The 16,292-nt window shown below is 47.2% G+C and overlaps 1 protein-coding gene across 2 annotated transcripts in view; it reads left to right on the forward strand.

The window, feature by feature from the left end:
• Positions 1 to 2,085: 2,085 nt before the first annotated feature.
• LOC119406988 (CUB and sushi domain-containing protein 3) overlaps positions 2,086 to 16,292 on the forward strand; it is a 230,183-nt gene continuing 215,976 nt past the window's right edge. For both annotated transcript variants that reach the window (XM_037673808.2, XM_037673809.2), the window contains exon 1: positions 2,086 to 2,550. In XM_037673808.2, the coding sequence (XP_037529736.1) occupies positions 2,445 to 2,550 (106 nt within the window). In that variant the 5' untranslated portion in view covers positions 2,086 to 2,444. The remainder of the gene's footprint in view (positions 2,551 to 16,292) is intronic.

Consider the following 16,292-nt stretch of genomic DNA (forward strand, 5'->3'; position numbering starts at 1 on the left):
GCGTGTGTTCGTCTGCGCTGATAACTTTTAAATACCATGCATGTGACCGCCTTTGTCATCGCCAAACAATCAATTTAAACAAGCACAATCTTTTATCAAGGTTATATCGGCGTGCGTGGCATCCTTGCGTCCGGATTCATGACTGTGGTATGCATACTTAGAAAATGTGCACCTGTCTCTAAAGAAACGTGGAAGCTTGCTCAAGCGTTTGTTTAGTACCTGTTCGTTCCCGTCTGTGTGTCACTGCGCTTAAACGGTCCATGGGTAAGGTTTCTTTCTATTACCGCCCAGTACGCGAGATATCCGAGCTTGTGTTGGAGTACACTTATAGCTTTTCATAAGATTATTTCGAGTAGTCGTTGTTTCAGGCAAGAGAATAGAATAATAAAACACGTTACGGGTCTATCAGGCAAATGCGCAAGAAACCATGGACAAAGATTTGCTGCTGCGTGCTCAAGACTGGAAGCTTGGGTGTGACAGGACCGCTCTACAAAGGTAGGGCGTAGTGTCATCCCTGCTTAACGCGACGACAGATGTTCGAACAAATTATTTAAGCTGGTTTTACGAGCGCTCGTCTATAAAGCTGGTAATAGTAAGCTAACAAATAAACTTTCTAAGATAAAATAACCTCAGTACGCGAGAAAGAGTAACGGAATGGAAAGACGTCCACGCTGCAAACTGTGAGAATCGATAATATCGATTTAGGTAGCTAATTAAAAATTGAAATAAGGCTTCCCTGATCGACTATATTATACACAGGAGTGTTTTAAAAGGATACAGGAACCGCTATCGGATTTGTCTGAGCGGGTACGCATGGATAGAAAAGCGATCGTTCATTTTCCGATGCTTGGTATCGGTTGGTGCAACTACACCATAAGTTTGAACACGAAGTAGATCTCTCACCATAACACACACACACACACACACACACACACACACACACACACACACACACACACACACACACACACACACACACACACACACACACACACACACACACACACACACACACACACACACACACACACACACACACACACACACACACACACACACACACACACACACACACACACACACACACACACACACACACACACACACACACACACACACACACACACACACACACACACACACACACACACACACACACACACACACACACACACACACACACACACACACACACACACACACACACACACACACACACACACACACACACACACACACACACACACACACACACACACACACACACACACACACACACACACACACACACACACACACACACACACACACACACACACACACACACACACATTAAACAGTGCTAAGCACTCGCGGCCGACCCTCCCACTGAAACGATGCCAAAAGCGAGGCACTTAGCGAAGAGCTTCTCGCGAGGTTTAAATGTGCACGGAGACGGGGCGCAGTCGCTTTTCCCCGTCTAAGGCGAGGAAATATTTAATAAGCCATTTTCGCGCCCTTTCATGAAAGCGCCGAAGAAAGAAGCAATAAAGGTTAACGGTTCTCGACGTTGCCACTCCGCGCTCCCTCCAGACAGAGGCGGAAGAAACGGGCGCCGAGTCAGCCTTCCTTTTTCGAAACGAACTCCTTTCAAGAGTGCGGGGAGGGGGGGTGTTGGGGCTGACCCCCTGGCCCCGCGCCAGCTGCGAAGCAAGGTAAAGCACACCTGGTGGGGTCCCATCAGGAAAATAGCTCGGCAAAGAACGAGATGGATTCCGTGTGTCTCAATAAAAACCAAGAACGAACGGGTCGTCGTCGCCAGCGGTGGAATGGCATGACGGCGGCGGCTCGGAGGTGTGGGAGGAGGAAGACGGAGAGCAGAAAGGGACGAGCCGAAACGTCGTGCGTCCTCCATGTAACGTCACGCTCCTAGGCATAACAAAAAGAAGAGGAGGGGTGCAGAGGAGAGAGAGGACTAGGTTGGGATGTAGAAAGGGAAAGAAGGGGGAGTCACGTGACTGTAGTCAGCGAGCCACTCAACCTGTTTCTTTGTCAATTTTTTTTTGTTTCGAGACCAACGGACGTCGGCGGCGGCCCGGTTCGCGCCGAAACGTTCGGCGCCAGCTCAGTCGCTCGTGTGGTGGTTTGCCGTGCTGTCGCTTGCCGCGGGAACTGGGTTGCGTTGCTCGTGCGTTCGCAGCTGCTCGAGGTGTTCCAATGACGACCGGCAGCGGCGCAGCGCGGCTTTCACCGGGCCCGACCCGCGGCTGGGTGTGACGTCATAGAGGAAGCACGTGACTCCTAGAGTGCGGTGGCCATCTTGAGGTTCTGAGCCAGGGGTCCAGGATACTGGTGGTGTTCAATTCCTTTTTTTCTTCGATTCTGTTTTTTCCTTCTGCGTGGTTTTATGTGCGCGTGTGTGAGTGCGTGATAGTCCGTTTCTTCTGGTTTCGTGAGAGGCGACAATGAAACTGACAATGGAGAGTGATAAACTTCGGCGTCTGTGGCAGTGTCTTGTGTGCCCTGTGGGATACCTGCTCTTGTTGACTGGACTTCCTTTGAACATTTCGGGTGAGTTCAACTTGTTAGATGGTCTTTCCTAGAAGTACTTTATGGAATTCATTCCATGGCACTTCTGATCGTGACACAGTCAGAACTACTGAAACGGCGTTTGTTCCATCCAATGCCTTACGAAAATATCGCCACTTGAAACTCCTGACCTTGCGCTGTTCATCACCGACACGTGCAGCTCGTCCACAGATAACGGCATGCATGGCTGATCTGTGCACCCTTTGCTACCTCGTAATGGAATTGTACCCGTAACGCACTTTGACGTCTACAATTGAAAAGTAGATGCCGTCATGGGCGAGGGTGCGCCATCATAGTATCAGAAATTTCGACGACCTTTGAGAAGATGTCGCAATTATGACCTTCGTACTCAAGCCGTTCCACGTTGAGGAACACAGTCATGCAGTGGCGAGTTCAGGAAGGGGGGGGGGTGTTTCAAACCCCCTTTAAATTTTTCAATTTTGTGTGTGTATTATACATACGCACGTACGAACATACTCACAGTATGGCGTAACATCGCCCCCCCCCCCCCCCTCGCAATGAAAAACATTTCTGGCTACGCTACTGCAGTCATGAGTGGTCCGTGTTTCCGTAAAGCAGCCCACTGTGACAATGCTTACAACGCACAGTTCCGATTTCTGCAAGGACCTATCTGCTTATGAGTACATTGCCCGAAAGCCTTGCCTATGTATCAGCGACGCAGAAAAACTTGCCTTCCCGTGTCAGGTAAGGAGCGTTATGGAGGCCCCACACACATCTGGTCAGGGAGAGAAGGTAGTTTACGGAGGAGTAGGCTTCTAGAGCAGTTGGATTATGAGCTAATAACTACAGTCTTTCTAGTCACGTCAGTTTTCATATATAAGCGAGTCTGACTGGCTTAAATACAAAATACATAAACGCAAGTGAGGGAAGTTAGGAAAGAAAGTGCAAAGCGAGTTTTGCAATTCCATGAAAGCTAGGCCTGGAATTAATAGAACCGGTTGTCCTTTCGTTTGTGGCTTCTGCTTTGGGATACTACAACAGGGACGTTTGCTTCGCTTTTGAGGAACTTCTCATGGAGTCTAAAAGAATGCCTTGCGAAATTTTGTCGGTTCTGAATACTTCATTACTGATCATTTGCAATTCAAATATGTATATTACTTAACTGTAGCAGCCCGGCACAGTTAACCTGTAGGACCTAGTGGGAAAATCCACCCATTTTTTGGACAATCCCCTGCATTGGATATGAGGCACCGTTTATGAGAAGAACACTTTATGTCGTGACCATCTTTCGAAGATGCTGTTCCAAGGACGCATTGCCCGACCGCTGAAGAATTTATAATTGCTTCTAGACGATTTCGTAGTTTTATTTCTTTTGCTTCGCCAATTTTCATCGTTGAATTCTACCCCAAGGAGTTGAGTTGTTTTTTTCAGTTAGCATTAAAAGCTTCCTTCAAATTTCTTGCGATTCTCGGCCGGTATTCTATAGATGGTATGGGCCACAAGTAGAAAACTAACAAAACAAAGGCGCATTCTTGCGTCAGCTATAGATGCCTCGATGTATGGAACTAATCGTGACATGCGTGGCCTTGCGTCTGCGGGAGCTGGCAGGCCACTGAAGGCATACCACGTCTCCTACGTGTCACGTTTTTCTGAACGCCCTGCAGGCTGTTCTGTTTCCATGAGAAGCTGTCGCATTAGTATTAAACGACATTTCAGTTGACTCGCCAAGAAAGACACTGACTCACAAGGCAGTTTCTGGAGATCGCGTGTAGTCTTCTCCTGATTCGCCATTAGTGTGGCTTTGAATCCACCGAAGGCAATGAAAGAAAAAAAAAAAAGCTTTCGTTGACATTCGCTCTGACATCTTGAATGTCAATGTTAATATTAAAGGACTTGAAGACAGAGGCACACCGCGCCGTTTACAGAGATAGCAATTTTCAACTGCGTCGTCATCCTTGTCGCTTCGCAATTACAAAAAAGAAAGAGAGAGAGCAAAACACGCAATGTAACTTTCGGTGACATTAAGTTCAACGCGGGAAACGTCAAGACGTTAATTTTCAGGAGAGAACTGATACTTTGATGCCACTGGTATTGCGAGCTACGTGGGACATTTAAAACAGGAACTGTCGACTGACATGCAGCGTCTACAGCTAATGGAACTTGCGGCTGCAAACCTTTCGTATAGAACTTATATGCTGTCTTCTGGAGGAGCTGTCGAAGGAAGTGTTGTCGGTGTTTTGCGCCTTGCAAACGAAGTGGGGTCGACTCTGTTTTTCTAGGCATATGACGTGGCCAACTTCGCTTCCAGTACTCGTCCAGTCCAGTCTCGTGCCCCAGTTATGTCCGACGGGAATACGTAATGCCCGGAACAGCTTTTAATCGTGGCTCTCGTGTCAGTTCTAGACGCGGCTCGAGGGACTAGGAAACGGGCAGCGACGACCGCAGGAGGCGGCCGAAACAGGGTCAAAGCCTTCGAGCTTTTCCGCTAGAACGATAAAGCGAGAGCGATCGCGTCTGGGCCCCAAAAACTCGCCCGGCCGCTTTTATAAACGCGGGTTTCTGTCCGTGGAGAAAACAAAAGCGGTCGGCGGAACGCGCATGCATGGCTCCATCATCCACGCAAAGGCAGTTATGCACCGGGCACACCTCCGCTAGGAGGAGGAAAAAACTGTATTAGAGGTATATAGAGGGAGTAAGCGCGAGGTGGCCCGGAGGGGGCCACCCCTCCTCCGCTACGCCGATGCCGCTTTCGACAGACAAGCATTCCTCGCTTCCCACGACGGGAAGCCATGCGGAGCGCCGAGCAACGGTCGAACGCTGCCTCGCTCGCCTCCGGCAATAAACACACCTTCGGAATCGCACGAAAAACAATTCCCAACACGCTCGTAAACGCATAGAATACACTTAGTGGATACTTATATACACGACAATGCTGCGTGTATACATACGGTTGCATCACGAACAAGCGTTATAGTCGTTCAGCTATTGCGTGCTTGAGCTTACATTGATGAATGCCCCCCCCCCCCCCCCCCACTTTTTTTTGTAAGCACCATATCTTTCTTTTCTTCCAAGGCTGTAATTTAGAACCGTCATCTCTTGGTAGGCACAAGTCAACAACGCCGTTCATTGAAAGTGAATCGCAAAATCAATAAAAATGTTTGCTATGCGATCAGCAGCGGCTGCTGAATTCATCTTATGAACCACTCAAAGCTGCTGGCGTTCACAGGGGATGAATTCTGTACACATTCTGTGTTTTTTTGGTTTTCGAACGTTCAGTTTAAACTCCTACAATTGGCCAGAAGCCAGCTGTCGCCAAACGCTTTAGCCAATACCGAACGTTCGAGAACATAGCAAAGACCGAACATATGCAAGATTTCGTTCGAGGAGTACTGCTTGAAATTTTGAGATGGCACTCCCAGCTTGACATACGTCTGCCATAGGTTTCGGTTCAGTACCATTTACGGAGTTTGTAATACAAAGCTTTTACCATCTTTCATATGCTTGATTTGACTGTATTCGAGACCAGTACTATATAGATGGGACAAGGAAAAGGCCACATCAAAGAAAAAAGAAACACGGCTCACACGAATAGCCAATAAGATGGTGATTTCTTGCGAGTGCAATCCGCTTGCTATAGCGCCAACATCAAGGCGATTTCGCTTGATGTGGTTAATACTTTTAGCGCTCTCTTGTCTCTTCGTTTGTGTTGTGTTTTCGTTGATCTGTCGTGATAACTCATGGTGCATTTCTATAAGAGAAGGTACTTCGCGCTTGAAACTATCCTGTCCTGTCCTGGATAGGAACTATCCTGGACACTACAGTTTCTGTTTGAAATTATCCCTAATGCACTGGATACGTGCCTTAGAGGCTTCGGCAGGACTGAACCACGCGTCTATTATGTAAATTATGTCCGGAATAAGCAACTGCGTGAATAGTAATATACAATCTCAAGCTGTGACGTTCTGCGCAGTTTTTCGGAAAGCGGCAGACTCGCGTAGCAACTGTATAGGTGTAGGTGCACGTGGCTATATATAGGTTTTCTCGCTTTTTGACATTGGTAATACCGAGTGCTATGGGGCAACGCAGTCCTTCGCAGTCGCCGGCCTTCAAGGACTGTTCGCCGCGTCGCCGAAAGGTCACACGTCGGCGCCCGCCGGCAAAGTATATATACGTGCACTTATACGCGAGCACCATAATCACCCGAACGAAGCCGTCGCTATTCCTGTCGAACAGTGGACAATGCCTGACGCCTGGGGTATGATTTGTAGATGCAAATACGCTGAACGCCGCTATAAACGGTTCCTGCCTCGTTTGCGTTCAACAGCGGGTCAGAACGAGATGTGTAGATAGTGGTGCACCGTGTCCTTGCATTAAACACAAAAGAAAGAATGGTGATCGGCGCTTGGCAACAATTGTTCGGATAAGATACGCTATAGTACGGTGAGGCAGAGAGCGGTATAGGACGCCTGGCAGGGTAAATATACTAACGAAGGAAAATTAACGCCGCGCCCTAGTTAGCGTGTCGCAAATTTTTTTTTTTGTTGTTGTTGTTGAAGCGGGACTATAGAAAACGGACGAATCGGGTCGTTATTGATGTTTGCTTTGATAAATGGCCTGCTGACGGGTCCAATTTCTAAGCGGCAGAACAACAAAAAAAGTTCTGGACACAGCCAGGAAAAAGACTCGCAGAACATCAGCGCATGTTCTGTGTGTGTCTTTTTCTCTCTGTGTCCAGTACTTTTTTGTAGTTTTGCGCAAATAAAGTTTATCAGGTTTAACCAACTAACCCATTGTCTCGTTTTTTCTTAAGCCAATTTCTAAGTTATAAGTTCTCGGAAGGACTCTTTCAGTAAGACGATTTCACAGAACACGCTGGTTCTTCATTGTTCCACGTAGCCTCCACTAGTAACGGGATTTTCTTTTTCGAAATGATGAATATGAGAGGTTAGTTCCTTTATGGCGGCACCGGCTACTCCTTCCGACTTGGCAGACGAAATATCCAATATCAAAGGAATAAAACGAGCACAAAATATGTCATACAGTAGAACACAATATGTGCAAACAAACTGCAGTCAAAGAGCACTTGAGTCACAAATATTCGAGCACGAGTTCTGGCACACATTTACACATGTGTACGTGAAAACGTGTACATGTACAGATGTACATTTACTCATGTGTAATTTAACACGTGTAATGTACAGATGTAGGTGTACACGTGTATCTGGTCATTGTATACCTGTGTACTTGTACACATGTACATATAGAAAGTCAAGTGCTTTGTATGGCTTCACATGCACAGGAAAATATACAAATTGCCAAAAATGATAGTCTTCATTTCACCTTTTGTTGGGAGCAGTTAATTCGGTAGAGGCACCACATCTCATAGGTGTGGTATACCTATAGACGTTTTATAGATGAACAACTACGGGAGGAATGAAACCTATATGCCGTCCGTCCTGTCGAGCATTTCTTTTGTATGCGCATCACATCCGCGGACTCTCGAGGAACCGCTCATTGCCGAAACTTGGGAGGGGCTCAACAACAACAAAAAAGAATCCATATAGAACAGTAGGCAGTTCGATGAGTCGTACCGCACACTTCCCAGAAGGCATCGCATTGACTTTATCGGCGTTGGAGCGTGCTGCGTTTGCAAATACGAGATAATGGCTGTTTCGATGAGTATACATGCTCATGGGCGCGCATAATATAAGCAGGATCGAAGGCGTGGCAGCGGGAACACGCGCTTCCGAGTCGTGTTGTTGTTGCTGTTCTTCCGAGGTCGGGCTGGCGCTTTCATGTATTCTGCTTTCCTAACCGTATGCGCGCGTGTATTGGGCGCCTGCAGCCTCAGTTTCTGTATACGCTGTTCGTGGATGGTTGCCTCATCGATAGGAGTTTTCCCCTTAACCACAGTGGTGAAGAGAAGAAAAAGATAAGGTAAAATGTCAAGAAGTGACGCAGGAGATATATTTATTATGACAGAAAAGCTGAGAGGTCGGCCTGAATAAATTTTATGACCTGCTACTCCGCGTTAGGATAGGGGAGGGGATGAGAAAGAGAGGAGAGAGAAGGTGTTGGTGATGATGAGGAGGAAGGTGGTGATGAAACAAAATGTTGAATGCCCAAAAACTATTTAGTCTCTCGTCTAGTTCTGTCTTGCGTAAACACTTGTTCAGAGTTTTCAGGATATTGCGCGGATGGCGCTGGCGTATCCACGACATCATCCGTTTGCTTGTTGAAGGTACGCGCAACGTTCATTCGGTAAGTTTGTTTGTCTATAACATCGCAATATAAACAAATAAGTAAGGTGTGACGAGGAAGGTGATGCTGTCATCCACCTGGAATGTCGCGGATCGTACTACCGGTGACTGTGTTCACAGGATAACTCTCACACTAGCTTTCCGTAAGAGGTACGTAAGAGGTATATTGCAGTTTTGATGTTGTGGACAAAACCGGAAATTGAAATCGGCCTTTTATATTGATACCTTTTTTAATAACTTTGCTTAAGGAGGGTTTTGTGCCTATGTGCGGAAGCCAGCTCGTCTTCTTAATTCACTGACATTTATAGTTTTTCTTGCAATGTTCTGAACAAACACAGTAGTTAAGAAACGAACGGTTCACGTCACAAAGTTCGAGCGCTACAATATAAACGTTTGCCCAAAAGAAATGTTCTCCCAACAAAAATGATCGCGCAGCACTTGAAGTAATCTGCTATATACTGTTATCACTTATCTCAATTTATAACCCCTCTCAACTTCCTTCCTCCACGGCTTCCTTTCTTAATAATAATAACTGGGGTTTTACGTCCCAGAATTACGATATGATAATGAAAGACGCCGTAGTGGAGGCCTCCCGAAATTTCGACCATCTGGTGTTCTTTAACGTGCACTGACATAGCACAGCACACGGGGCTCTACCCCATCGAAATGTGACCGCTGTTGCCAGGATCGAATCCGCGACCTTCGGGTCAACGCCTTCCTTTCTTTAACTTGTTAAATGTTCTTGGCGGCTCAGTGGAGCATGCAAGGGAACACAATGTAGCACTCTTGGCTTCAGCATAATGACAAGGTGCCCAAGATATAAGCAAACGAGTTAAAAAATTAGGGCAGCTTCGAAATAGTGGGGCCAAGTCTTGAGGTCCAAGTCCGGAGCTGGGCGGCCTGTCTTGTTTCTCTTTCCCTCTCTTTCTCTTTCTTTCTCTTTCTTTTTATCTCTTTTTTGTTTCTGCTTGTTTCTGTCTTTCTCTCTCTATTTCTATGTCTTTCTCCCTCCTTTCCCTATCTCTATTTTGCGTCTGTTTCTTTCTATCCTTTCTCTATGTCGGTCTTTTTCTTTCACTGTCTTTCTATCTCTTCCTCTCTTGCTTCACTTCCTTTCTCTCTGTTTCTCTTTCTGTGTATCTCTTTCTTTCTCGCTCTCTTTCTGTGCTCGTTCTCTCGCCCTTTAGAGTTATTGCAGCCCACACCCGACCAATCGGCGCTCGTGTTCTGGGAGCAAAGCAGGAGGGGAAGAAGAGGACGAAGAGAGCGCGTGCAGGTTTATGATGATGATGATTTTATGGTCATCTGCACGGACTAACGGTCGCCTTAAACAGCGCCACTATCAATAAGCTGAGCGATATCCTGCCCTCATGCGGCTGCCGCAAGAATCGCAGAGTCGAGACACACCGGTTCGTGAGCCGCATGCCCCACGGGGATAGTGCTTCGTCTTTCTCGGTCTGGCGTACAAAAGGACCTGGCTCAATTGAGGCCCACATTTAGCCTCGTTCGTATATCTATAGAGCGAGTCGACAGGCAACCCGCTCCTCAGCTTCTATCAAAGCGCCGCGTTCTGTCTTCAACGAGCCTTGTATACCGAGCTGGGCGTCGTCTTCGCGAGGAAGTCCGCCGTCGACGTCACCACTGGCCAGCAGCCTCGAGTAACGGGCAGCGGGGTGGGCGAGGAGGTGGACATGCAAGAGGTGGTGAGGCTCACGGCGACGAGGCGATGTCGGCTGTGGAGGCCTCGAAGTGTGTACGAACCAAGTTGCTGCTCGAAAGGAAGGGTGGCAGCTGCGGCGGCGGAGGTGTATGGCGTGTAACGCAAGGACGACCGCTCGGCGAAACTTGCCCGCATCCATCGAGCGTCAGCGGCGCCGACGCTGCAGTAACGAGTTTCTCCCATTTCTTGCTCTTGTGATTTCTTCGCTGGCTTCGCCGTTACGCACGTAGCGGAAAAGCCGGTGGCCGCTTTCCTTCGCTGGCCGCCGTTCGATGTATTCCTCCACGTGTTCTCGTTTCTTTTGTTCCTCCCGGAAAGGGCTATACATGCGGTGCGGTTGCTCAGCTGCCACGGGCGTCGCGACGCTAAGCAACACGTCACGGGTTCGATTCCTGAAGACACTTCAGGTGGCGGTGTAATGAACAAAACTTCGTAAGGAAAGGTGGAAGCGTGATTGCTGAGATGGAGCTTGGAAGCTTGATTCAGAAGATGGAAGCTTAAAGAGATGGAAAATTCGCTGGGGCTAAAGTTCCGACAAGCGGTCTTGTCTTCTTCAATGCTGAGACTGGCTGCAACGTTTCAGCCTTGAAGAAGACAAAACCGCTTGTCGAAACGCAGGCCCCAGCAACGCCCGGTGTTCACGAATTTTGCATCTCGTGTATATATGTACGCTTTGCATTCTCTGCCCGTTAAATAATCCCAGCTGGCCAAACTCGGTCCAGAATTATCCACCATGTACGGTGGCCTCTATGACTCAATGTGCGCGCCACTGGAACTATGCCGACGTAAGGCTACCGTGCTTCGTTAGCTCTTGCTAAGGACGGTTTTTATGGCTAAAGGCTATGCTTGGGCGAGTTCGTACGACTAGGAATGCTTCAATTATGTTGCTTCAATAAATTAAATGTTCCAATTGTATGGCTCTGCGCAAGCTATGGCGTCGAGAGTATGCATATCGCATTCGAATGAGCTTTGGCGGACGCATTCAGTAGCGAATGATCAAGATAAGTGACACAGCGGCCGTGTAAGTGACATCACGTTTGTCTGTCTGGCAGCACTGAAATGACATTAAAAGGCAAGACGTTAGGAAGTTAATGCCCCTTTCTGTGCCCGTGTGGCACGCGTATTACCTAGCATGTTTTCCCGTCTGGTTAACGTCCATCTTTCCCTCTCCTCTGTTTCTCTTTTCTTCTATTCCTCTCTCAGGACGTTAAACTTCGCGGTTTCTTTTATGATACAAGAAAACCTTTGTTAGCCCTACGTTGGACGTACCAGGCTAAAGAATTAGACTACAAGTCAATTGTTCATAATTTTAAGGCTATGGCTTACAAAGGGTAATAATAATTGTTGGGGTTTTACGTTCCAAAAAACACGATATAATTATGGGAAGCATCGGCGATTCTTTAACGTGCACCTAAATATAATTATACGTGCCTCATTTCGCCTCCATCGAAATGCGGCCGCCGCGATCGGCGTTCGATCCCGAGCACCATAACCACTAGACCACCGTGGCGGGGGTGGCTTGCTAAGTAATTTGAACGCAAACGTTGCAAGTTAACGCTTGTTTCCGTTTCCCCTTGCTGGGTCCTCGTCAGCTTGCTTGCCGGGGTCGACAAATTGAGTTTGCCTGAGGCTTACGTTGCGCGTTCTTCCCTGCGCCGAAGAAACTTCTGCCGTCCATGCAGGATTAGAGTAATCGTATTTCGTGTTCACATTGCACAGGCATGATACGTTAGCAAGGCGCCATAAATCCGCTTGTACTCGTTTGCTAGCCGTCCAAGAGTAATTGCAGCAGAGCATTGTCAGCAGTCTGAATGCCGAGTGTCGTGCCAGAGATGTCTGGAATTATCGAGTAAGAGCAAAAGATAAACATTTTAGTTCAGGGCCTAGTAATCTAATAGTGGTTTATAATTATCTAACGGAGGCTCCATGTCGGCCCCGTACACTTACTCACTCTAACCTCTGCCGTCATTGCTTAGGCTGCAGGGTTTATGGACATGCAGGTTTTTGACAATAATGGTCGCCGGGGACACCTCTAACGTTTGCATTCCGAGAACTGTTCACCATTACCCCCAGAAAGCCTGGGACCAAAGGCAGCCCGTTGTGAGAAGTACGTCGTCCATTCATTTTCGTTTATACATCCATGGCGAATCTTAATTTATTTCGTACTCGATCAGGGGGGTAGGGGGGGGGGACTGCTGCAGTGACACCCCACCCCCTAACTGTGAACCCTGCGCTGCCTGCGGCTTCAAGTGAAACCCGCCAGGGCCCGGCTATAAAGAAGTCTCATCGGCTTTTTGAGAACGATGGGTTCCTCGGAAACTCATGTAAGAGTTCTTTCGCCGTGCTTATTTTCGGGGAATTCGTTTTTCTTATCAGATACTTCCGCGGAAAGAGTTTTCCATTAATTCACTTTCGCCCTGGGATCTGCTAAGCCTGAAGTTAGGGCTTTGTTGACAGTGCGGCTTATCCGGAACGCCGACGCATTGCCGGAACTTCCTGCCTTTGATCCTCGGTTTCGGGGGAGGAATGTTTATTCCCCCGCGGAGCTGTCTTTCTTAGGAAGCCGCGAACGACTTCCTTTATATCTTGTACTTTCAGCTGGATGATTACTTTTCGGTGAGTGAATCTTCGTCTACCACTGCGGACTGCAGTGAAACCAATGCTATCGACGAACAGAACGGCAAGGACAAGTGCAACAAAAACTCCCTTATGCATTCGCCAAAGACGACTCGAAGACGAAAGCCATCCTTTTTTTTTCTTTTCACCCAATCAAAAATGTGTCACCGGTATAATTTAGAGAAAGAATTGCTCTGTGTCGAGAGCGAGAGGGAGAAAGGTTTGTTGTGGCAGAAAAGCTTTGAACCAATTTTCTGACCTGCTACTCAGCGTTAGGAAAGGGGGGAGGGTGGGAAAGAGAGGATAGAGAAGGTGCTGATGATGCTGAGGGGGAAGGTAGAGATGAAGCAATGTGTCAAAGTAATAGCAACAGGTAGTGCGCGGTTCGCAGTGGTTGCTAGGAGACGCCGAAGTTTGCGTACGTTTCGATAGCAGGTATAATTACCGCATGAAGTGAAAACATATTTTGCTTTCACTGCGAGTGCGTGAGTATGCGCCCTTTTGCCTGCCTTTGAACTGCATGGTGGGTGAAGCGGCGATGTACAAAATTACGTGGAACAAAACGAGACGGGCAATCTTGTCCCAGAGAACGGTTTGGAACATTCTAGTTCATAGCATCACCCATCATAATCATCATCAACCTGACTACGCCCAGGGCATAGGCCTTTCCCATGTTTCGCCACTTAACCAGGTCCTGCGCTGGCTGCGGCTATACGCTATCCCCGCAGACTTCTTAATCTCATCTGCCCGCCTGACTCTCTGGCTCTCCCTGGCGCGCTGACTTTCTCTTGGAATCCAGTGCGTTACTCTTAATGACCGACGGTTATATTGCCTTCGCGCTGCATGCCCTGCTCATGCGCGTTTCGTTTTCTTGATTTCAGCTAAGATGTCCTTAGCACTCGTCTCACCTACGCGAAGCTCATTGGTGTATTTGGTTTTTGTTTATTTCCTCCAGTACATACCGATCCTTGGACAGGGTGACGTGCTTGGTATGGCATGCGAGATAACTCCGGAGCAAATTGTCCAGACTTGTTTTTCTGGCGGGGCACCCTGATGACCGTAACGTGATTGCATCTCTCGTGCTGCAGTTAGACAGCTCACTGCGCAAAGTAATGAAAGAAAAGAGTGGACAGGTTTTTTTATTGCGTTAGCAGCTCGGAAAAATCGCTCTCTGAGCTGATCCAGGCTGCGTGCACGCAGTTCAAGGAGGTTTATTTTTAACCTCGTTCGCGCTGCTGCGATTGGCGGCTGGACGGTAAAGGCGGCTAACGAGGGTTATGCGGCGCCGGTGGTGAAGTGAGTTTTGGAAGTCTATAAAAATAAACATACATTTTAACGTAGAAGACGAGCGCTATAGACGAATGCTAGAATACGAACGTCTTCACAAATGTTTTGTTTATAAGTGTTTCCGTCGGCTGGATTTGAATTTTGGGCCTCGTACATATTACTGAAGCCCGATGCTCTAGCCAAAGGTGCACGCCTTATCAGTTGGCGTAGACCAGAAGCATTACTGATACGTGTTAAAAGACAGGGCGTGCAAACACGGAGACGAGAAAGAAGTAAAAACATCATAAACACCTCGGCTTTTGTGTTATCTTCACTTCTCTCTTTTGTCCGCGTTTGCACGACCTATCTTTTAACGTGAATACGTACCAACTAGCTCAGCTCTCTGTTATTCTAAGCTTCATTTCTAATACTCTGAGCCCGTTTCCATTACTGACAGCTGGGCTAGTTTTTAATGCATTTTTGTTTATACGGCGCTCAACACGAGCGCTGTAACAGCGCTTGTTTTGTGTTTGTTCAACATCCCGTCCGTTTAAGCGTTGTAAAGTTTAACAAAAAAAGGTGCGGGGCACTTCAGATTGCCCGCGTGCAGTCGGACGCTTAGGGTTTTTTCCACAATGCTGTTGGGTCTCCTGAAGAATTTCCCTCGTTTAAGCCCTCACGTTGAGACGCTTGGCGTGTTGTCACAAGGGTGACGGTTTTCGGTCAGTCACATCTACAGTGCATACACCGTGGAAGTGCGAGTTCCGTAAAACCGCTGCAAAGGGACTAACATTTAGTTAGACGGAACTTTCTTAATATAAAGCGCATCGCTTAAATTATGGTGCGAATGATTAACTCTTGCTGTAGCTTAACCCCTTACACAACTAAATAAAAAAAAATCCTTCTCAGGAACCATTTAATGCTGGTGTAAATCTCCAAGGTCCATCTTTCTTCTTGTTTGTTCTTAACCAACACACTCCAATGAACTCGTGCGGAACATACAGTACTCACGAATATAAACTCGAAAATTTAGGGTTTCGTAATGCACTTACTTTTGTTTCCAGCATCTACAGTTCATGTCATATTGACGTAATTTTGATTCAAACACGTACATCAGAGCCTACATTGCCTTTATAAAGGCAATGTAGTCTCTGATGTATAGTGGCCATATTCGTAGCGACATGACGTGGTTATCACGAGCCATTGCACGTCGCAGTCGTTATGCTTAAAAAAAAAAAGAAATTGCTGGAAACCTTGACTATTTGAGAAAAACACCTATTTTCATTATTTATTTTTGGTAAAAACACCTACTTCACTAAAATTTTGTGGGGGACCCAGGCCCCTAGGACACCCCCCCCCCCTTGGCGACGGGCCTGGGTGAACGCATGGCATTGCCTTGCTATATATATTCTTCTTCAACACTTCTTATACGCGGTTCTTAAGCACGTCTGTTATCACTGCTCTCACGGAGGATATACTTCACTATATAAGTATGTAGTGTGTATGTGTTTGCGTAAAATTAAATTTAAAAAAGCGTTTTCCTAGTATACACTCTTTCTCACACGAAACCGCCAACCATAAATTATGCATCACGCGCTCCGAGACCTTCAATACTTATGCATAAAAAGCCAGGCGCAGGTTGTCAAAGCCCTGTGGATAGATCATATTAAGACAATAGCGTAGTGATAAAAATGTTCAGTTCAATATGCGACCCCGGTTTGTCGACGCGTAGGTGTTTTGTGAGATCGATTTCAGGGGCGTCATACATTTTCGTTAGGACGCCGAATGCCTCTCTACTTGGGCTGTAGGAAGACCGAACTTTCGATCGTGCAGGAAAATTACGAAGGTGTCCCGTATATTTGGCGCAGAATATCGCTGGCCTCAGCAATGGCAAAAAACGC

Source organism: Rhipicephalus sanguineus, chromosome 10, assembly GCF_013339695.2.
Source record: "Rhipicephalus sanguineus isolate Rsan-2018 chromosome 10, BIME_Rsan_1.4, whole genome shotgun sequence".
In the NCBI taxonomy this organism is placed as follows: domain Eukaryota; kingdom Metazoa; phylum Arthropoda; class Arachnida; order Ixodida; family Ixodidae; genus Rhipicephalus; species Rhipicephalus sanguineus.